The sequence below is a fragment of the Anabrus simplex genome, chromosome 14, assembly GCF_040414725.1.
Source record: "Anabrus simplex isolate iqAnaSimp1 chromosome 14, ASM4041472v1, whole genome shotgun sequence".
Lineage (NCBI taxonomy): Eukaryota > Metazoa > Arthropoda > Insecta > Orthoptera > Tettigoniidae > Anabrus > Anabrus simplex.
The window spans coordinates 84,640,329-84,664,982 of NC_090278.1; the positions used below are offsets into that span (position 1 = coordinate 84,640,329).

Here is a 24,654-nt window from a genome sequence, read left to right on the forward strand (position 1 = left end):
GCCATCGTGATCTTAAATAAAATACACGATGGCAGTGTTCGAGTGTTGTCATTTGTTGTTGGTGACAATGGTTCTGTTTACTTGCAAAGTGGATGACGTTGTTTGTCAGCTGTTTGTTGTCTGTATATGGGGCTGCGTTGTGTTATTATTGTGAAGAAAGAAGTATACTTACGAAAGAGAAATCTTCTGCTGTAGAGTTGCGTTCAAAGTTTTCAAAGTTGTGTTTTATCTTGGTGTGTATACATATGCATTTGCGTTTCATCGCAGGGACATTCACTTTCTCCTTGTATGTCCTGTAAGACAGACTCTTCCTTTAGAATAATAATATCCTAGTGGCAAAACATGTCCAATCCACACATTGATAAAGATCTTGATCTTTCCAACGCGGGGAGAGGTGTTTGGTTGGTAAAGGTGAGTTTGCTTTTGTCAAATATGAGGTTAGGTTTTTATAGAATACGTAATGCATTATCCACAAAACATTGTCCTAGTTTTGTTATTTAACTTGTTCTCATGAAAAATGAAATTGTAATAATCATATTGGTGCAGTGTATGCCTGTTTTATTAGACCTATCATAATCACAGTACACAAGAACGTCGTTTATCCGGATTAAGTTGGTCCGGAACTGATCCGGATTATCGAAAATCCGGATAATCCGGAGAAACTATAAACCGTACACGTTATATAATCTATTAACATAAGTTGTACAGTAATACCTTTTTTCAATTGTACAAACAAATATAAGAACACTTTTCTTATATTTACGACTCTGTTTTATGCACTAAAATCATGTGCGACTTTTTTTTCTGTTTTACATTTGTATAACGTTTGCGCGCAGCACGATCGCGAAGCCTTTTTTCTAACATCAGTTCTGCTGGTGTGGTTTCAGTCTGGGATTCTAAATAGGCCATTAGTTTGTCCAGCTGTATTGTTGCCTCTCCCTGAGTCATTGTTTCTTCTTCATTTTCGAATTCACCATCACTCTCGTCATTACCTGCCGAGGTACAAAAGGCAATAATTTCTTCATCTGTCGTTATGCCGTAGCCTGAATTACAGTCAGTTATCAACCAGTCATTTACGTCGTTCTCATCTACGTCCGAGCATCCGGGAATGCGTGCAAATGTGTCAAGAAACTCAGAAGGGTCCACAAGTTCACAAATCTCGGTGGTAGATGCACAGACAGAAGGCCATATATGTTTCTAGGACTTTTTAATTGTCATTTCACTAACTTGATCCCAGGTAGATGCGATCATATAAATGTCTTTCAAATTTATTGATTTCAATACCAAAATTACACTATATTCCCCCTCTTCTTCAATCAGTTTGCTGAGCAGCTGCCTCCTGTATAACTGCTTGATGTTTTCCAATACACCCTGGTCCATTGGTTGCGACAGAGCTGTTACATTAGGTGGCAGAAATTTCACTCTGATATCACCTGACCAACTCTTCTACTTCCTGATGTGACAGCACATTGTCAATGAACGAAATGGCCTTCAGTGGCAAACCTTGTTTCGTTATAAACCTTTTTATGTTTGGCACAAAGTCTTCTTGGAACCAGTTTTTGAAAGTTCCACTGTCCATCCATGTATCCTTTTGGGATGTGTAAGAAACCGTCAAGGCAGATCGATTCACATTTTTAAGAGCACGTGATTTTTTATTTCCCTATTAACGGGAGAGGAAATTTATGTTCTCTAGATGCATTGGTGCATGCCATAATTGTAATGCGATCTTTACTTCTATTATAACCCCTTTCCGATTCGTCTAATTTAGACACTAGTGTCTTATTTGGTAGCATGCGATAGAACAGCCCAGTTTCATGGGCGTTATATATATGATCTGGCGTTAAGTTATTGGAGCAAATAATGTCCTGAAATTTCTCTATGAAACTGTCAGCAGCGACTTTATCCCCTGAAAAACTTTCATCAGTCACAGAAAGCTGGCGTATGCCATGACAAGCTTCCAACCCTGACTGACTGTGAAGTTAGGATCTCCATTTGCTAGCTTGCTGTTTAAACTAAGCGCCTTTTCTTGTAAAATTTTCCCTGACATCGCAACACCACCCTCTCTTTTTTCACTCTATCACATGAATAATGCGTCATCTAGAGATTCGTTTCTAGCTTTCTTTACTGTGGCACAATTCTCTAAACTATCTTTCATCATCATTATTTTAAAGCAGAAGTCTTCAATTTCTTTTTGGTTTTTCTTCCAGTCCGACACAGTTGAAGTCCCTACGCCATCGTCTAAAGCAATATTTTTCAAAGGTTCTCCTTTGTTCGACCTGTTTAATGCTTCTAACTTTTTGTCCATTGAAACAACCACTTTCTTCCGTTTTGAAGCCATTTCATGCTCACTCAAACAATTAAGAGATGAAAGTATATGATTTTCCACCTGTTCAATACAAATTCAAATGTGATATACATTGAAGTGTCACATTTTATTCATAAATATTTAAATATATTTAATATTATTTAATTATTTAATATATAAAAAATATTTAAATATTTATGAATAAAATGTGACATTTCAATGTATATGACATTTGAATTTGTATTGAACAGGTGGAAAATCATATACTTTCATCTCTTAATTGTAAATCTTTTTTCAATACGGACCAGTTATGAAGTTTTTAACATTAAACACTCAAACAATACAGCACTGCACAGGAATGTGCTGTAACTATACAACGTGGTTTTAACCTTCAGCTACTGATGTGGTCTCTCACAGACTACTGGATATGATGATTCTTTCCCTTCCTCTTTCATCGTCTTAAGCAGTCACACAGCGAGTCATTATTGAGCAACAGTGTGAACCCGAGACAACAACGTCTGCAGTAGCGGATGAGTGTCGTAGACTCCATGTCTGCAGGACCATCATTAAAACAGTGATTGATGAATTAACTAAACAGTTTTTACCTAGCTGCGTAGCTCTGCGTGTTGAGGCACGTTAATAGTGAATTGCATTCAAAAGAGCGTGGATTCGAATCCCACCTCGGCCGTCATGGGAATGCCGGGACACTACCTTTGATCGACCGTGGCCAAATTACGGTACTTCCAGTTCCTGTCCTTAACTATCCTTTGGAAACAACATTCAAGAAGAGTCGACCCTGTAAAAGAAATATTGTACAAGTAAAAATAAATTTTATTATTTTTGATCCGGATTAATGAGGGCCGGATAAACTAGGTTCTTGTGTTTATCGAAGTATTTTTGAAGCTTACAAATGGCTTTAGTAGATAATCCCGTGTATGCATTGTTACATTCATGACCTATATATATTTTTTGTTACAGGTCCCAAAATATATAGCAAATAAGTGGGAGAAAGCACCTGGAAATATAGAAGTGGGAAAACTAAAGATTTCTAAGTAAGTAACTTGGCATATATAGTTTGTCAAACAGGAAGAGCATCATGTTCTCTGTAATAGAGCATTAGTAAGTGCCTCTGTAGGCAGAAATAGATAGGTATGATGGTTAGTCGTACGGTATTGTTTGTCGAGATGTTAGTTTACAGACAATTTTTCTGATGATGTCATCTCCAATATCGTAACTCATTAAAAGTGATTTACATCCTTCTTCATCCGTATTTCTTTTTACTACTTTTGTCCTATTCTTTTAGAATTTTACTATGTACTATGCAAGCTTTATAACATTATAAGAGAGTAGGAATGGTGCAAATCTTATGTGTAATTCCTTTGTTTTCAGGACAAATGTGTTCATTACGATAGCTAGTTTACAGTACTGTCCATGTACATCATATACCCAGACAGTATAGTCATGGAATCAAGCAACAGGGAAGAATTACTCTAGTGCTATTAAAACAATGTGCGTGTTCTGACAGTTCACAGCACGTGGCGCCGAACAAAGGAGTGGGAGCGCTGTGTTGCCACATGATCCGGCAGGAGTTACTACATCACAGTTAACATCTCTCGTTCTGCGCTAGGCTCTGCGGAAAATAATATCCATTAACGGTGCGCCGTTCCCGCGTCCAGGCAAGGACACAAGAGATCCAGACTAGCTCTAACTTCAACAAATCCGGTGACTAAGTTCTACGGGTGTGAGTTCCGCAACAGAAAAACGTCCAGGTCAATCAACGGTATTCTCTAACTAACGCAGAAAGACGTCTCTTACTCGTATCTAGTTAGGTACCATTCTCATTAATTCTTAAGGAAATCGTCGTCGATCGTTACTACTACAGTCTTACAACTAATCCTTATGCTAAGAACACAGAGAAAGAGTTTTTAGGTTTCACCATTCAAAGTTTATTTAAATATTAAATCAGATATTCAAGAAATTATTTCAAAATTTTACTAATGAAGTAGCCTTTGTAATGAGTGACTCATTGTCGACCTAGTAATCCATGTCCGTCGATAACTTTGGAAAAATCACGTCTTTCGACTTCATCCTAAATGATTGAATGCCTTCTCGGCTTAAATAGCTTCCTTTCTTAGTACTCATTCATCTCCGAAATCATCAATTAATAGTGTAAATGACATGTAACATGTGGGAAGATTCTTAAAAAGAAACTGCCCTATCCTTCTCTTTCAATTCACCTAGCGAGTTGGGTGATGGGTAAATAAATTAAATTGACCACAGCTAATAGTATTTACAAGTGCCTTCTTGGCAAGAAAATAAAACATGAAAATTATTTACATTAAAAATGTAGGATGCATCCACAGAAAAGAAAAGAAAACTCCTATCTACTATTATTTACAGTCTTTCTAGTTGTATTCCTTTGAGAAATAAAGAATCGCATATGGAATTTCTGAGCTAATGTTCAGTCAAGAAATGGAGTTCCATTTGTTTAAGTCAATCATTCTTAGAAATCGCATTAGATTATGGTAATTAACACTTGATATTTATTCTAAAAACTGTCACATTACTTAAATTTTCACTGACTGATTGGCTGTCTGTAGTTTTAAGACTATCAATAAGGCTATTATAAACTCTTCTTGCGTTGTTCTGACAAGTACACACGTATATGTTTTACGTCTTAAATATTGATCTCTGCCTATCTAGTCGCTTCTTAGACACTCATATTTCCTTGTGTTACACATCATGAGCTAAGCTATGTCCATTGTAAGCCGTAATCATCCAATAAGTAACATCTTCGCAAGATTTAATTCATGAATTTAAGGTAGTATGACCTTATCTTATTGACATAGACTACGTGCGTACGAAGTAGCAAGAAACGTCACCACACTGGTTATACAGGGTTATAATAACACATGCTACCAATGAAAAATCTACTTAATCGGATGACACTATCTCCAGCTAAAAGAAAATGATTCTCCTTCGAAAACCTAGGTCACCAGTGATCGGCCTATAGATTGAAATTTATACAGAAATGTAATTATTCAGTGAGAGTTCTCGAGATCTTCCTAAGCGAATCAGTGAAGGCTCAAATCTATCCAGAGTAAGCATATGCTTCTCCAGGTAACTTAATATGGATAAAAGAAACATTGCACAACACGTCCCGAGATCATGTCCTGAGCTAGATAAAATGCGTAGGCTTAAAATCATTGCGTGGAATTGGCGAGAAATTAGTGACCTTCCCAATTATAACATTTGAAGTCACGAGACCTTATTTCATGCAACTATGACTCTCTCTCGAAGAAACAATAACTACAACCATCATACATCATCAACAACTCTATATCATATCCATGACGCGTTAATTATTACTCTTATTTCATATAACCACACTATCACTTCATCACGTAATTCATTACCTTGACTTGCACATCAACGTGCCGCGACATTACTAAAATGCCTACTTTATTTACTACAGTCATAGTGCCAAATTTAACGTAACTTGGAGTAGTCTACTGCCATTCCTTCATAACACAAATCCTATGCATGATCTCGAATAATTTGACGTTGCTTAAGTTTAGGACACGCAGATATAAATGCCTACTTCATTCTTTACACATCACTGATAATAATAATAATAATAATAATTTTAGCGATCTCTTCACGCATATCTCTGGAAAACATTACGATCGGGACATCACTTGGTGACCACGCCTACAAATGGAATTGACGTTTCATACGGATGAGTACCTACTTCCAATCAGTTTAGCTAGATGTTTATTTACGCACTGTGTTCGCACAAATAAATATTACCAAGCAAATAAAGAAATAATATCTTCTTACTTACGAAAACGACTTGGATATTGGACTTAGCTTTGCTCAAGATGGTCTCGGCGTTTCCTCCTCTCCGGTCATCTGAGACTAGGAACTGGTCATCTGGTTCCTCCACAAGTGGTCGGGTACATCGTGGCTTCTCATCATCGCTCACTGGTCATCCGGGACAGCCAACATCGTCTCGCCTCGTCAGGATCCAAGCAGCATCGCCTTGCTTCCTTACAGACCCATGGTGAAGACTCGTGCGTATGGAACAGAACAATGATAGAATATTTGACTCATTGCTGATATTTTCCAAGTACTATAGCTCTTGCGTTGCTCAGATTGCATAGGTTTTTACTGGGACACAGTTAAATCAATAAATAGTCTAGAATTGTCTAAGACATATATTCGGTATATTCTGATTTGAAATTAAATTTCTTTCCGCCGTCTTTTATCAGCCTAAATGCATTCAATTACTGGTCCGTAAGTGTCTTTCAATGTTAAATGGTGTCGGGCAAATTTCATCAAGGGCTTGCGTCACTGCGTGACGTAGTTCCACAGTAGTATATCTTATCTCTTATTGTTTCTCGTATTAAATCTCCCGCGCGGCGTTTAAATCTTGATCTCCGCAAAATAGCGTGTATTCGGGAATTAATCTTCGTTTCCAAATCTCCAATATATCGCTCCGCTGGATAATTCCTTTAAAATGAGTTTTACGTCTTCTTAATACACCAAAGTCAGATTAGATAATAAAAGATGAGCATCTTTTTTCTTGAATAATGGTTTCAAATAATGTCCATCTGTCATTTTTTTCTGCGCCTTCTAAACGCGGCTATTACCGTAACCGACTGACGAAAAGACTTATAATTTGGCCCGTACTGATGTTAAATGTATTTTATTTGAGATTTTGACCGCAGAGACTCCATCTTTGTTGCTCTAGCTCTTATAAAGAATTGTGAAACGGCACAACGGTGATCATGAAAGCGTTAGAAAAACATTAAATACCATTGCTATTATTCCAAGGTGGCTCAGCAGTAATTTTATCAGCTCAAATATCGTAAGACAGACTCCTCATTCCCCTTCCTCATAGGCTTTAATCAGTCGGGTTTTGCCCGGTGTTGATAACCTGTCATGTGATGGTCCAGATACATCCACTCCCTCTCTTTCCCCTTCACCTTCTTCCCAAGGCTCCTTTTCTTTTCTCTTTCTTTCCCTATTCTAATGACTGTAGCTTGAGAAATTTTAAAGCTGCTGCTGTTCTTTCTACAACTTTGTTAACTTCTATCAGTGGGCCTCCATTTTCCCTTTCAGCCTCAAAATATTCCCGTAAAGCACATACCATATCGCGAGCTTGACCACGAGTAGCGAAGCCATGCCTCCCCATTACCCTTGCCTTTTTTTCTAGGTGAATGAATTCTAGGTCGCCCCTCGTCGTTTAGCGGCGCTCTGAACAGGTTGCAACATTTTGAGTTCTGTAAATGAGATGGTGTTAAAATGACGCTATACTACACAATACTATATAAAATTTACACTACACTAGAATTCCAGCCTCGATAACGATACACTTATTAACACGAACACAAAAGCACTATAATATTTAGCTGATTTCAAAAACACAATATAGCCTACAGATAATGCTATCACTCAAAGTAGACATTGTTATATAGCCCAGCCACATGTGCTAAGGTATACTATATTGGCAACGTGGAACTCGGACCGACCGCCTCTAGAAGCTGTCTTACAGCAGGGGTAGGAAAAGGGAGAGTGCATGTCGAGCTGGGATTGGCTGAAACGGGAGGCGTGTACTGGCTGTCATAGTAACTGCCACCTCCTACTACCACGCTGAGAACTGTCAGAACAGGCACATTGTTTTAATAGCACTATAGATGCAATGTATATACTTGAAAACTATGCGATGAACAACAGCCTTAAATATATTATTATTAAAATTTCCACCTTTACAATACTTACAAAAGTTTTTATTCTTAAAGCTAAGTTATAGGTACATGTTTCTTCCCCCTTGGGGACATCCTCGGCGTAGCAAGGAACGAATGAATGTTATCACTTTAGCAAATGTACCAAGAGAACAGAATTTTTGCTGGAATACTGTAAAACCTAATGCCCATTTGTGCACTGTTAAATAATAATAATAATAATAAAGCAAATTGTACTATTATCATCAGGAAAGACTGCTGACTTTAATGGTATAATTGCTTGGTACAACTTCAGAAAGACCTGTGTATTAGCTGCACAAGAGAACACTGGAACGGGTGAATAAGGCGAAGCTCTCTTGGTCTTAGCACTTTACTCTTGTCCCCAGGTAGTGCTACCATCTGTTCACGTAAGTTTCTTTCTTTATCAGCACACATCCTGGCTAGTGACAGAGCATTGGTCTGGTCTAACAAGTTTTTCTTGTTCCCTGATTAGGAGTGACACCATATTGAATTTATAAGGCCTGTAGCGTGTTTCTTCGGTTGCTTATTTTTGAAAATGTTAATTAGTTTATCATATTTTATAATAAGTGTAAAAATACTACTTAATTTGTGAGTCCTCAGCTATTGCAATGAACATAAACCACTCCTTAGGTAAGATTGGTGCCCTAATATTAAACTTCCAGAGTTGTGTATTTTAATTTAAAGGTGTCTCCTAAAGTTTTACCCAGTCATTTATCTGTTCCTATCGTTGCTGTTAATATCTACAGTAGAGTCATGGTAGTTCAAGGTTCTGTAAAATTTGAGCTGGTCTTATGAAAATTAAACTAATTTCACTTTTAAATGCAAACATTTGTCCGACTGAGCAATTAGTATTCAATGAATGAACAAACAATGCATAGAAAGCATGGGATTTAAGAATAAGCTGGGTGTATCACAATGTCGCCAACCATTGATAAAGCTGTAAAAAAAAAAATTCTGATTAATTTGTATGGGACTGTATAATGAACAATATTAGAAGATAAGTTATTGTGTATCTGAGAACAGAGCTTTTGAAAGTCTCAGCAGGAATGTTTATTTTACAGGGAGCCCGGCCAGAAGGCGAAGGTTTCCTTGACGTTATCGGAATCAGTCTTGTGTTTGAAAGAACCTGGAGAAGAAAACATCCCCAAAGATCATAGGCTTGATGTGTCAGCTGTAACTCATCAGACGTTAGGGGTTTTCTCGCACATAACCCGTAAGTACTGGTTTAAAGATCATGAGTTCTTTTAGCATAAAGGAAGTTTTTTAATAGATAGAAGTTGATTCACTCATTGCGCTGTTTATGTATTCACAGGGCTGGTGTCTTCTGTACATAGCTCCTGTAATAACATTAATAATTAAAACTTCAAAGAAATTAATCATGTAACTACCTCTTACACTTATTAAATTATTATTGTTGTTACTAAATTGATTGAGGGGGGGGGGGAAAGACTTCTTCACTCTTTATCTGCATCACTATGGCACCGCCATCAGTTTTTTCTGTTGTATAACTGCATAACTTTCAGTGGTGCTGTAGAAGGATCCAGCCAGCCATTGTTGTGTATTAAATGGTACCTCAACTCGTCTGTCCAGGCAACCTTTTCATATGATTCGAAAGTTCAAAGGTGGTGTATGTTTGCCCACATCAGACATTGTGCTTTCTGTGAACATTACCACCACAAAAACAAAGGAAGTACAGCTGAATCCAAAGTTGAAACAATACTGAGAAGAAATTGATGTAGAACTGGTATTGAGGCAGTGTTGCTAAATTTACACTAGCTTAAGACCAGCTTGAGAACATCATTTTAGAAATTTATTTTGGAGGGATTTGAACACCGGCCTCCGAGCTGGCAGGATCGCATCATAGCAAGTACGCTACAGTAACACCGGCTGAGACCCACGTTACGTTCGTGTTTGAGATTCAGTTCTCGCGACTGGTAGCTTCTGTGTGATAGGTCATTTACGGAAATGTTCGTTACGGAGCCATGGGCATGTGTACAGTGGACTTGGGACTAGCATTGCAACGCAAGCCTTCTTCGACTGGAGCTCTCAGTTCAACAATAATAAAGGTGTTTTAATTATTCCACCTATTCAATACTTATATTTTCACTTATAGTTGTTACATAATTAAATTCTTAGTTACATGGGGACATGTTTCGCCCTCAATTAAGGGCATCTTCAGCCTAAATACAATAATAGGCTGAAGATGCCCTTAATTGAGGGCGAAACATGTCCCCATGTAACTAAGAATTTAATTATGTAACAACTATAAGTGAAAATATAAGTATTGAATAGGTGGAATAATTAAAACACCTTTATTATTGTTGAACTGTTAAAAATTTTTCAATACGGACCTAAAATGAGGTTTATTACATGTAATGGAGCTCTCAGGCCGGTCTTAATCCATATCCTGATTTAGCAACACTGCTTCCAAAACCCATTTTATTTCGTCCACAAAGCGATCTGATTGGCTAACTTCAGCAACTGATAAATTGGGAATGGTGCGAAATATTGAATTATATATTTCAAATTATTTATCAGTACGACCAACCCTCCAACATTCATATACCCAGTTCATGTTGTTTCTCACCATCTTGTATAGGTGATAAGAATAGCAGGCTAACTTATAAAATATCCTTGTACAGTTGTTTAATACTTGTATAGTTGTACATTGAGTAAACCTCGCATAAGCGTTAATTATTTTTCTTACTAATAAACATGGCATGTGCATTCTGTTACTATACTGCACATATACATTCATTCCAAACCATAGGAATCTCCTTCCTGCAGTTCACTGGCGTATTTCTTCACGCTTATGCTTTTGTTGGTTGTCTAGGAGCAAAACCTTTCAAGAAGCCGCGTGATAGCACGAATAGATTAGAATGCTCAAATAAACAGAACAGTAATCCACATATTTAAACGGTACCTTATTCTCACTAGTAATAATTATGTCACTTTTAATAATTACCTCATTCTGCGCTCATGTCCATAGTGCTGTGAGAACATGAAGTACGCATGATATAGAGCCACCTCTTGGACCTTTCATTAAGTCATTTCTGTCTGTGGTAATAATGACAATTCGAGCATGTCTGTCTGTTAGGTCATCAGCCCAGAGGCTGGTTGGATCCTCAAATAGCACCACCAAAGGTTATGCGGTTATAAGGAAACCGCAAAAACCAATGGCAGCACCAAAATGAGGCGTACTAGGCAAGACGAGGAGTGAGGTAGTTTGCCATTGCTTTTCTCACTGGATCAGAAAGTGCTATTGCAGCACGACTGACCCTATGAGCAACACCTTTCACAACACTCAGATGCACTAGTCGTGCTCTGAATGTCATTACTCAGTACCACCCATACCCCAGCATTCCATATTGTCACTGCCATGGATGAGACTGTGACTTCGGTGGAAGCTACACTTTACTCTGGCCTGTGCCAAGGGATGGATACAAAAAATTCGAGCATACTCTTTCGTAAATATATATTTCATTTTAAAAGTTCCGTCAACCAGGAGAAATGGGTCACTCCGTCTCTTACAGTGTTCCATTTTACTAACATGTCCTGTCTCCACAACCTCTAAATGTTCTACGCCTTCTTTGTTACAAATATCGTGGAGATCATCAACGTTCTTTTCCATTATTTCAGTGTGTACTTAATGGATAATTTGGATATTTTAACATGATTATATTACTACAGACAGTAAATACCACTAAAATATACTGATCACTTGTTTTTTTTTTTTTTTTTTTTTTTTTCTTTTTGTTTTTTTTTTTCTTTCATAAACATAGCATTCGCATTGTAGTACTATACTGCACGTATACTCTCATTCCAAGCCATACGAATCTCTTCCTGCAGTTCACTGGTGTATTTCGTCACGCTTTATGATCGCTTTTGTTGGTTGTCTAGGAGCAAAACCTTTCAAGAAGCTGCATGGTAGCACAAATAGAAGGCTTATACAAGGGTCCTGGTCTGTATAAGCAGTTCACTGTATAACTATAACTGATGTATACACAGGAGGCTTACGCACGGTTTATTAGTAACAAATTGCACATAAACGTTGTATAAACCTTATACAAAGGTTATACCACCATTTATCAATAAGATTGTAGGAACACAGGACTCCACAGCAGAGGAGAGAAGTAGAAAGGGCTAGACTGAAGATTACTACCTTTAAAATAAAGGAAATACATCCAAACTTCAAAGTAGAAACAATACTGAGAAGAAAATCTATGTAGAATTGCTATTGTTGAGAACAGAGTCCATCTATGTGAAGATAACACTGTGTGAGTATTGTCCTTGCCCTTTTGCATTTTCATGTTTGTCCTTTAGTCTTCTCTTTCTGTTGCTCTCTCTTCCAACACTGACCTGTCATTGTGTCTATTCTGCTATGCATTCCCGTCTCTCCATCTCTTTATTTGTTATACAAGAAAATGCAAATCCGAGGTAAAGTAAAATATAAAGGTTGCAGTTTTTTGCTACAACACGTGATGTATATAACTGTTAGCTTTATCTGCCTGAAATCCCCTTTTCCACTGTTATATTGATATTAGGCAAAAATTGACACTGTGCTACCCAAGGTTTGTAACATTATAAGGAAGTAGAAACTATGCAAATCTTACATGGAATTCTTTTCAGAGGAGAGATTTGTTTATTGCGATGTGCAGGGATCCAGCAGCCCGCCCCCCAGAAGTACATTCACTTTTATAACCTGATAAAGAGCAGCACTCGCCACTCTCCATTGCTGAAGTATCTACTTGCATTCCTATTGGCCAACATAAATGATGATAATTAGATAATTAGATACCCTTACCAACCCCGGCAGAATAAAAGCAGAAATAAATAGAACATCTAAACCAATCTCTGTCGTGAGAACTTCCATCGAAAGGGTTTTATCTACCAGGTGTATGCATAAGTTTTTGCCGGTTTTTTGTGGTAAAGAAAGCATGTAATTTTCAAGGGAAATTCATTTTTTGTTTATTCAACATATTGGCCATCACCTTTTATACACTTCGCCCGTCTTTCAGGTAAGTTATGAACACCATGCCAGAAAAAACTGCTTGTCTTTTGTGACAAACCATTCGTCGAGCCATTTTCCAACTTCTTCAAAATTGCTGAAGTGCTGTTCTGCGAGCGGGTGCCCTATTGATGCGAAGAGGTGATAGATGGCGCCAGATCTGGGCAGTACGGCGCGTACGGAAGGATGTACCATCCAAGTGATTTCAAGGTGACTTTCACTGGTTTTGCTGTGTGAGACGACGCATTGTCGTGTAACAAGATCACTTTGCCATGTCTTCTGGCCCATTCCGGTCATCTTTTGTTCTATGCGTGATTTAAATTAATCATTTGTTGGTGATAACGTTGTGCATTAACGGTTTCATCCAGTAACGCCTGCAATTGCTCATCTTCGCACTTTTGTGGTCTACCAGAACGTGCACTGTCTTTCACATTGAAATAACCACGTCACATGTTCTAATCGATGAAGTGTGTTCACCATATGTTTCTACCAGCAAACGATGACTTTCCACAGCCTTTTTCTTTTGATTAAGTAAGAAAAGCAGTGCGTGCCGCAGATGTTCTTTTCCAGGCACAAACATCGACATGATCACTGAACTATACAACACAGACGGTAGTGTTTGGTGAACTCAACTTGTGTGTGTTAGTAGGTTAATTTCAGACAAACAAACTGACGTGTGTGTCAAATTTTTCCGCTGTGTACTATTCGCTGGTGCCATGTGCATACACCTGGTATGGCCACGGCGCATAATGTCTGCACGGCAAGCAAAATAAGTTGTAATTCACCTTTTGAATTAGTGCTTATCTAAGTTCCTAAGTAAACAGATTGGCAGCCTTGTGGACCGCCCGACCATGTCCTCCACGAGAAGTAAACAAACTACCGTCATTCTGCACGTAACTGAATGTGTTGAATGTTGGGTGGCACAGGATTAAGTTTTAATTGATATTATTACCTTACTTGCTCGTGGTCTGTTCCTTAATCAACTGTGAACTACCTAATTTCATTTTAATATGTGTGTGTATAACACGTGTATTGATTGAATGTGAAATGAAGCAGAACGTTTCTTAATCTTTCAGCTATTAATATGGATTCAATTATCCCCGAGACTGAGAAACTCAGTTTAGAAGGGCGCATCGTCCAGAAATTAGAATGTCGACCATATGGTGAGTCACAACAAAAGTTTTCTGGAAAGTAAATTAGAGAATCCTTACTTGAATATCATAATAAATTAATAATGTTATGTTTTGTTCTTTAACCCTCTTGAATGTTGCAACATTTGTATTTCGTTCTGTGCCACGAACAATGATTGTCTTTTATTGAAAATGATTTTATTACATTTAGCAAAGGTATCTGAACTATAACATTGCTAAAACTTCTAATTGCCTACTTTGTGGAACAAATAAATAAATGAAATGAAAAAAAATGGATAGATTTTCACATATTTCTAAAAATATGTATAACAGATAAAAATGTCTACAATTTTACCAGTCAGTGATGTACGCTTTGCACAAGGGTCCGACTAAATCATTCAAGAGAGAAAAAGTCATTACAAATTATAAATTTTATTTTCCATATTGACGGTTCAACTCTTACAATAATATATGTATTTACTATCCTCCTGTTCAGTACATTATTTCATCTTTTAAGATGAAGTATTAATTTTATTCAGACATGTTCCGACTACCTATGAGTCATCTTCAGTGACCTATATTAATTAAAACATTATTAGATTAAAATGTATGTATACATTGTAAAGTCCTTATTATTTGAGATATTTACAGTCCAGTAAAAAACTGTATTAGTGTTAATAATACATAACATTGTGAGGCATAGCCTACTCTCTATTGTAAAATAACGTATTTTCTCACATAATTAACACACTTTTTTGACGAAAAATACAGGCAAAAACTTCAGATGCGTAAACTATTCAAGGAATTCAGATATTTAAAAATCATTTACAATTCATTTACGTTTAAAAGATACATTAAAAGAATATAAACACAATTGGTTCAACTCATTTGCGGTTATCGTCATATGGCATAAAATCCTGGCGTGAAATTTTTTCTGAAAACACAAATAATGTACCGGTACATCAGGTAAGTTGGACACGTGGGTTTGTAGTACCGACACTGGAAAATATTCTTCCCGTTACGAGCTGACAATACAACCTGAAGTGAAATAAACTTGAACTAATAAAAGTACAATTCATGCAAGTACATAATAATGACCTGCTTAGCCCGCCTGGTGGCCATGATCGTTAAGGCGCTGAAGTCTAAAACGGTCTAACACCGAGGTTAGCCGGTTCGAGTCCCGTTGGTCGAAAAAAATTTTCACCATCAGAATGTTGGCCGGCAGGGTAGGGGAGGTGGTGGTATACAATTTCTAATCACTAGATTGCGTGCCAAAAGCCTGGATTAAATTCCAAACCTCTCCGCAGTGCTCATATGGAGTGAGGGCATATGACGCTGTTGATGGTGATTCGTCCGTCGGATGGGGACGTTAAGCCTTGAGCAGACCCCTTGGTGCTATTCGACAGGAGTAGGCTATGTGCCGGCACCGGGTTTCACCCTCTCCCTACTATCATATATCACGTCATTCATTTCATCTCCCATTAACTCCTCTGATGAGGTTGACGTCAGGAAGGGCATCCGGTCATAAAAACCGCCACGACAAATTCATCTCACCTCATACCCGACCCCGTAGGGAAACGGGACAAGGGTTGGACAAACAAACAAACATAATAATGACCTGCTGGGGAAAAAAAAAAAAGAAAACTGACCAACACAAGAAGGGCCGGGCATCGAAGGAGGGACACGGCTAGATTTCCCCAAACAGTTCATATCCAATCTTGTACGAGTGACGTGTCTATCCACCCTTCTTCTTGGATACGAATGCAGAAATTTTACTTTAGACATTGTTTTTCGGTTTAGAACAACGTAAGGCGGAAGCTTTCTTCCATCAGCTGTTACAGCAAGCATTTCAGTACATCGTTATTTTTCGCTTCCATTACTGCATACGGTAACTCTCGATATCCCTTTCTTACCGATTGTCACTAATCACTTCTGCGCTGATTCTCTGTCACTGAATTAGTGCAGTCATATTTCCTATCGACTGATAACAGCATGTTGCTCAGTATTTGGAATGCCCGATTTTGCAATAGGAAGGCTGCTACTTGAGTAGTTGACATCTTTATTTTGAAACGCATCCGAAGCAGCATTATAGATGTTCAAAGAAGTGGGTGCGTCAAATGCATGAACATTTCTTTTTCTACACTTTGAACCCAAAAATATTGGGATGCGTAAATTATGTTGTACTTTATTACGGCTATTAAAATCCTGGCACTCTTCTATTATCTTTTAATAGATTTTAATAATCTTTGTAAAGTACAATAAAAACGTATTTTACAACAGACAAGGGCTATGCCTCACAATGTTATGTATTATTAACACCAATACCGTTTTTTACTGGACTATAAATGTCTTAAATAATAATGACTTTACAGTGTATACAAGTATTTTAACCTGATAATATTTAATTGATATAGGTCACTGAAGATGACTCATTAGTTGAAACATGTCCGAATAAATTTAATACTTCATCTTAAGAAATGGAATAATGTATTGAACAGGAGGATAATTAAATACATACATTACCAAGCTCAATAGCTGCAGTCGCTTAAGTGCGGCCAGTATCCAGTAATCAGGAGATAGTGGGTTCAAACCCTACTGTCGACAGCCCTGAAGATGGTTTTCCGTGGTTTCCCATTTTCACACTAGGCAAATGCTGGGGCTGTACCTTAATTAAGGCCACGGCCACTTCCTTCCCATTCCTAGGCTTTTCCTATCCCATCATCGCCATAAGACCTGTCTGTGTCGGTACAACGTAAAGCAAATAGCGAATACATACATTATTGTAAGAGAGAAAAAATTGTTACTTTCAAGAACCAAGTAGTGTGTCAGTAGTTGCGTAGGGGTATGGCAACACCCCAGACATTACGAAAGCTCTTTATTAGTAGCAATAATATACCTATCAAGTACTGCCATTCACATTGCTAGATCAGCATGTCTCTGAAAGGTGCTGAAGGTTACGGCAGACTAGTTAACTAACAACAGGTGAATAATTGCACTTGGGTTATCAGCATCCCATGTGACTTTCGGAGGGTTAATGTGTATAGGCAAAGTAACCAAACTTATGACGTGTATTGTGCCTTTCATACAAATTTTGGTAGTTCTCATTGTAATCACTGTCATGCCACCTTCCCTCTCACTCTCTCCTTACTCCACTGTTTTCTGATTTTGTTTTTCTCAGGAACTTAAAAAATGGAGAAGTCGACTTTTCGATGCAGGCCTATGTTGTAAAATCAAATGTTTTATTATTGTTCACAGCGGACAACTGCTACATGAAACTGAAGCTGGAGTCTATACGCAAAGCATCCGTCCCTGTTCGTCAAGTACAGCAACTAGAAAGAATAGTCCACAACTTCAAACCTGTCTCAGATCATAAGCACAATGTAAGTTGTTAATCTTTGTGAGTTGATTTAAGACCTAGAAGGGATAATGACATGGAGTGCCGAGTAGGTAGCATAGGGAGACTTGTTTCAAAGAATTTGTAAGAGTTACGTTGTAGTAATGAAGAAATTCTTGGAAACTGCCAAGGGCTTAGTAAATATTTGTGAAGAATGCTTTGGGATAAAACTCCTTTGAAGTTCTTCTGAAATGTTTCTTGCCCATTTTGGTATATATTCTGATGTGAATATCTTTTCTGTTTTCACCAGTAGTGTATTATTATTATTTACATTTTATGGCCTTCATTGGACTACTCTAGCCAACTTTATACAAAGAATTTTTCAGTTTCCTGTTATCCCAGTACTTCTTCATTCTCTCTAATCTTATCCTTCTTTCTTTATCGGAAATCACCCTTCCTATTGTCTGTTGATTCTGATTTGCAGTCTGGTTTGCTCGTCTGTGAGTTTCTTGATTTTGTTGCTTTTGTTTCTTAGGTCTTCCACTGTAATTATTAGTAATAATATTAATTTTATTGTCCACATTGGATCACTTGAATCGTTCTGCATTCACTTTCTTTTGAAGGTTGTACTGTTTGGTTTGTTGTAAAACTTGTATAACTCACCCGTAAGTGAAGTAACGCTGGAAGACAAATTACGATACATATCGTATTACAGTGGACTTGAACTTATACTTTATGTCTTGGCACGTACCATGTACTGGTATGTGCAACCAGTTCAGTAGTGACACATTCCATCTAGCTCATTAGGCCAGGGAAAATCCTAGGGTCTGGAATTACCTACCTGCCTTGCATCAAACAAATTACAGGAAAAAGTGCGACCTCAAGGAGGGAACAAGCATGCATGCCACAGGGTGTATCTTGTCACATTTTAACAGACACTTGAAGAAAAACCTGTGTGAGATATAAGCAGGAATTATTTTTCTCCCTCAATTCCATATAAAAAATTAGGACGCATGATATACGTGAGTAAATATGGTATATCCCTCTGTATTTGGGTTGTCTTTGTTGTTCTCTCCTCTACTACTCTACGGTATCCTCCCTAGAAGAATAAGGAACTTGGCTGTGGATAGTAAGAGAAGCAGAGGGAGACCAAGATACAAGGGTTAGGCTCAGTTCAACTCTGAGATAAGAGATGTAGAACTAAAGGTTCAGTCTAACCGAAAGCGAACTGTCCACATGGACTAAATGACCGCAGACTGGGGTAGTCCAGTAGAATGTGGGCAAGTCAGGACAAACGTGTATGAAAGCAGTCGCGTACCAACTTCATTCAATGTCGTTTTTCTTGAATTTTTTTCTTCTTTCTTTTTCAAAATCAGATGTCCAGCAGTTCCTCTGGCGAATAACTTCTTCTGTTCGCTTTGATAAAGTAAAGCTAAAAATAAAATGGGTGCAATAAATAATAAACGAGATAAGTGCCATGAATTCATTTGAAGACCAGTTTTTCATATATTTTAGCTTTACAGCGTCATTTATTTATTTCATTTAATTGTTTTTATTTATTCAATTGAAATGTGTAAATAAATATATTTACATACCATACACATTTCCACCTTCTTCGACATTTCTTTGTAATCGGTGTGTCGTACAAATGTCCATGACCATGCACTAGATCAGTTAATATCTCTGTGTCTTCTGAAGGTGTTCTTCACTGTTGCCTGCGTGAACTCTGTAGAAAATTACGAGTATAAGACCGCCCACCATTGTCTCAATTGCACCACCACGTCAGCTTGCATTCTGTTTGACGAGAATGATGCAGTATTGCAGGAGACAGTGCCTACGACACGCAGTGCAATCTGACTGCGTGGACAGTTCTCTTTCTGTTTGACTGAACCTTAAATGAAAGCCCAGAGCTAGTTCCAAATAGAGGAGAATTATGTTTTTTAATTTTTTTTTTTTTTTTTTTTTTTTTTTTTTTAGGTCTTGCAAAGTAACAACAATATTAAGCTTTATCTGTGTGAAATATCTAACTGACAATTAAATATGAACGTTTGTATCCTTTTTTTTTTTTTTTTTACAGATTGAGTATGAAGAGAAAAAGAAAGCCGAGGGCAAGAAGGCTCGTGATGATAAAGATGCTGTCCTTGAAATGCTATTTGCTGCATTTGAGAAACATCAGTATTATAACATAAAGGACCTTGTGAAAATCACTCGTCAACCTATTGTAAGTATTTTGTACAATCACTAAAACAATGTGAGTGCATGGTATTGTATTAGATCCTCACAGGTACACTTTGAACCTATACACTGATGAGCAGTTACATGAGAGATACCCGGCTAATTACGTGTAGCATCACTTTTCACCCTTATGGTGGTGGCAGTGCGGCGTGACAGGGACTCCAGAAGATACTAGAGGCGTGAGAAGTCGTACTGTTGTATGACTACTGCACAGCCTCCCGTAATGCTCAGAGATTGGTCGGAGCAGGGTCAACAGCATCTTAGCTGTGCTGTATGGGATTGAGGTTGCGTGACCTTAGTGACCAGGCAAGCATCTTCATATCCATGGAGAGTTCATCGAACCAGTCAACCACAGTTCGGGAGCGACTAGGCGGTGTATTGCCCTGCTGTACGTACAGGTCTCCTACAGTGTACTGGAGGTGAGCACATTGGGGGGAGCATGATCTGACAGCAGGTTCCTTTATTGTTCATCGGTGAGGGACGTGATCAGAGGTACCATTTCATACCACATATCCCATAGGATAATACAACCACCTCCAGCCTGACTTGTACCAGTGTCCTCCGCAGAAATTTTTGTCAGCCGGGTGGCAGGAATAGCAGCCAGACGGGAAACATTACATTCAAAAAAATAGTATTAACACTATTAATTTCCCATGATAAAAAATTATGATAAAATTTCAATTTATTTCCCTCAGGGCATTAACAATAATATCACACAGGTAAACATAAACTGAAAAATTGAAACTATTTTAGTGTTATTATCACGAACAAGACATAACAGAGTATTTTGAACTTCTAGTGTTCTGTTGCTGCCCGCTGTTGGCCATGATCGTTAAGGCGTGAAAGTCTAAACGGTCTGACATCGTGGTTAGCTGGTTTGATTAGAAACGCCGCTGGACGGTCTGGGTTTATAAGAGATACCCTGTGTTTTCGGAAGAGAAAATAAGGCCAAACATGTAAACACAAAGGGACAGGGACAATTTGAACCAAACCACAGTCAGCATATAAATTTTTCTATGTCTCTTGTGGCTCAAACTCATTGATGTTATGTTTATTTCTCCTTTGTACTCTATTCTCTTGTTCAGTTCAACTAATTTGCATATCATCCTGTAGATGGCAGCAAAGAGTATTTTATTTTTCTCAGTACGATTTTTGTATTCCTTGGTGGGGAGTTGTTTTATCTTATCGGCCAGCAAGATGGAAGTTTTGGTCTGCCCTGCAGCCGTTGCAGGTTACTATAATTTTTTCACACGTTTTAAAGTGTGAGTATTGGGGCGAACCTCTTTCAATGCCTTTTTTTTTTTTTTTTTTTTTTTTTTTTTCAACATGCTCTGAAGGTAATATTGTATCATAATATATAATTTTTGTTTCCCATCCATTTACATCAAAGAAAGGACAGTAAGTTCCACCTTTTCAATACTATATATTGTGTGAAAGTTTTAACTGTTATGTAAAACTTTCACACAATATATAGTATTGAAAAGGTGGAACTTACTGTCCTTTCTTTGATGTAAATCTTGTTTCAATACGGAACCTAAGTATGAAATTCTTAACGTTAAATCCCATTTATTAGCAACTCGGTGCCGTCTGGCATTTAACAATGGAGTCTGTTTGTTATTTGTTTATATTTTAATTCTGTGTCTTTATTCAGGCCAGTAATTGTTGTGGCTTATTTCCTTACGTCTAGGAAAACCAGTTTGATGTTTTATCCTTTATATTGTGATTAACAAGCCCAAAAACTCTCCTTGTTGTGGAGCATCCTTCAGTTTATGTTTTTAACGTATGCCTGTTTGGATGCTTGATCATTATGAGCCTTTGTTTTTGGTGCTATTTTTTGCTCTCTTAACCAGATATGGTTATACGATTACGGTATATGAGCTCATTCTTTAATTATCTTTATTTACTGCCTTGATTAAGGACGGCTCTGGTCCTTTCGAGGCGAAATAGTGGAGATAATGATGAGGAAATAAAGTTGGTCTCAGTCTCTTCTGTGACAGTAAGATTTTGCGTGTATATGTCCTAGGAGGGACATTGGTTCAGCATTATGCGTATGGGCCGCTGTAATATTGTATCCTGGGACTCCTGTGAAAGCATTTTGATTTGCATCTCTGTTTTATTTTGGTGTGGCTCATGATTGTGAATGCAATGAGTTGAGTTGAGTGAAAGGACATATGATTGTTCCCACTCCAAGGAGGGTGGCTTGTTTTAATTCATTTGCTTTCATGTTTATTATTATTGTTATGTTTGGTGTGCGGCCTCCATCTTTATTGGTCATAATTTCTGAGTGGGCCATCCCATTTTATTCCTCTGAGATTGGCCAAGCTCTTGCATCACCTTTGGTTTTGACATGACGGTTATCTCAGGGATGGTACCTTTGTTGAGGTAGCAATCATTTTCTAGAGTCTGCTTTAACGGATGGAAATATTTGTTATCCCTCTGGGATTATATTTGTCTGCACATGTTATGATATTAAGTGTGTGATGTGAGGAATGAAAAAATTGTTGATATCTTCCGAGGGTGATTGTTAATTGATGTGTTTGAATAGCCATGTGAGGCCTAGCCTCCCGTTATAATCTACAAAGCAATCTGTAAATGTTTGTGCTCTATGTTCTGCCTTTTTTCTTTTTGTAAAGTGTGTGTGTTTCTTTGTTGTTTAATTTCAATAAACCCTGTTCTTTTCTAATTCTTTTATCATTTAGTAGATTGTTGTTTCCCTAGGTAGAATCGTTTAGCGTAGGTATAGCGGGTTCAAATAACAGCTTGGTGTATGCCGCCTTTGGTCGAAATCCTCGGGCCTGACAATATTTCATGATGATTCTCACTGCGTGCTTACATCTCTGCTGTATTTGGTGCATCTTTTGTTTGTATAGATTTCTTACTGGCAGTATCTGTGTCTTGACTGGTTTTTTGGTTTTTCTCAGCCCCCAACAAGATGGCAAGCAGAAACGAGCAGTGTATGAAGATGTGGAGATTATCCTCATCTCCTCTTCCCAAACTGACCTGTCATCCTATCCTATAATGTGATCCTATTCATGTTCCTGTCTTCTGATGTATGCCTCAATTTATCAATTGCTTGTTCGCTTTGTTTACCTGAATAATATTTTTTTATGTATATATCATTAAAGAAACTTTTGTAGAGCACTTGGTGCTCTTGTATGTTACACTCTCTCACATTTTGTTCCAGGTCTATTTGAAGGAGATCCTGAAAGACGTTTGTAACTACAATTTAAAGAATCCCCACAAGAACATGTGGGAGCTGAAACCAGAGTACAGACATTATAAGGAACCGCCACAGCCTGAACAAGCTCCTGCAGATGCTGATTGATGTGTCCAAGTGTTAGTGACTTGTGGTTGGATTTGTTTTGAAGATTTCTGTTTTTTACAAGGTGATTTATAATCATTGTGAAGCAGAGTGAAAAGGAATATGTTGATGTGTATTGCATTGAGACCAATCAGGGAAAAGAAAAATTTGACATATTTTATATTTTATAAAAGAAGAACTAGTCAGTGAAATTTTAAATTCTTGAACCTTTTGTATATTGGTTTATACGGTAATATGAAGTGCATGCAGTCTTCAACTATATCATTGTTTTCAGAATTTTTCAGTCGGATATGTGTTCAAAAGTGACCCTCGCACTTTTCCAGTTAGTACCCTCTTTTGTAAGCTCTGCAAATCCCAAAGATATTTAGGCATTAAATATACTGTTTTGGGCAGCCTAAATAGACATCAAAAAGGTGAAAATGGATGCTATGAAAAAATTTATGTTTAAAAATCCATGATGCAACAATCCTGATTTGCCTTGGCCTACTAAGTGACCGCTGTTCAGTCCAGAGGCTTGCGTATTACCGTATATGGTGACGCATGGTTTGCGCGACGAAACCTCTCGGCTCTTATTCATGGCTTTCTAGACTAAGTCTGCTGTTGCACCATCAGATAGCTGCTCAGCTTTAATCACAGAGGCTGAATGGACCTCAGACCAGCTCTCAGATTCAGGTAAAAATCCCTGACCTGGCCAGGAATCAAACCTAGGTAGGGCCTCCGGGTAAGAGGCAGGCTCCTTGGTGGGCTCACGGGTAAAAACAGTGATATACTGTACATGTATACAGTGATGTGAAGAGTATACAAGAAAAAAGTAATTGGGTTGAATTACAGTTACTTGAGAAATATTTTACTTAATTACAATTACAAATTACTTTTTCAGTAAGTCATCATCATCATTGTCCATCTCCAGTTGCCCGGATGTGGTGTACGAGCCCCCTCCATCTTTGTCCATGAACCACTTTTATCTCATAATCTTCTCCCAATCTTGTCCTCTCTCCTCGACATCTTTCTTCACCAGATCGGTCCATTTTTCTCTAGGTCTGCCCACTGGTCTTTTTCATTTTACTTCTCTTTCATATTCTCTTCTTGCAGTCCTGCTTGCACTCATCCTTCTTACATGGCCAAACCACTTCAGTCTTGCTTTCTGGATCCTCCATAATAGGGAGTCTCCTATTCCCACCTCTCGGATCTTTTCATTCCTGGTCTTCTGTATCATGGTGCGTAGGAACTTCATTTCTGCAGCTTGGAGTTTTGATTTGTCTTGTCTCGTTAATGTGGTAGTTTCCAAGCTATACGTGAGGATAGGTGTATAATACGATGCATATTATGTCATCTTAGCTTTGTATGGTACTTATTTATCCCACAACAGTTGTCTTACTTGGTGGTAAAATTGAGTTGCCTTGCTAATTTGACTGTCCACCTCATATTTTGCAAGGGTTGTCTTTTGATGCTATACTACTCAAGTACTTAAACGTTTTAACATTGTCCATTTTGATGTCATTTCTTCTGATTTGTGGTTTTTCATCTCCCCTCTGTAACTTCATCACCACCA

At 37.9% G+C, this 24,654-nt stretch overlaps 1 protein-coding gene across 1 annotated transcript; it reads left to right on the forward strand.

The window, feature by feature from the left end:
- The first annotated feature begins 66 nt into the window (after window positions 1-66).
- TfIIFbeta (transcription factor TFIIFbeta) lies at window positions 67-23,361 on the forward strand. The gene is made up of 7 exons (XM_067157697.2): window positions 67-411; window positions 3,284-3,357; window positions 9,135-9,286; window positions 14,158-14,244; window positions 17,467-17,591; window positions 19,623-19,766; window positions 22,965-23,361. The coding sequence occupies exons 1-7, from the start codon at window positions 343-345 to the stop codon at window positions 23,103-23,105; spliced, it is 792 nt and encodes a 263-aa protein (XP_067013798.1). The 5' UTR covers window positions 67-342; the 3' UTR covers window positions 23,106-23,361.
- Window positions 23,362-24,654: the final 1,293 nt, after the last annotated feature.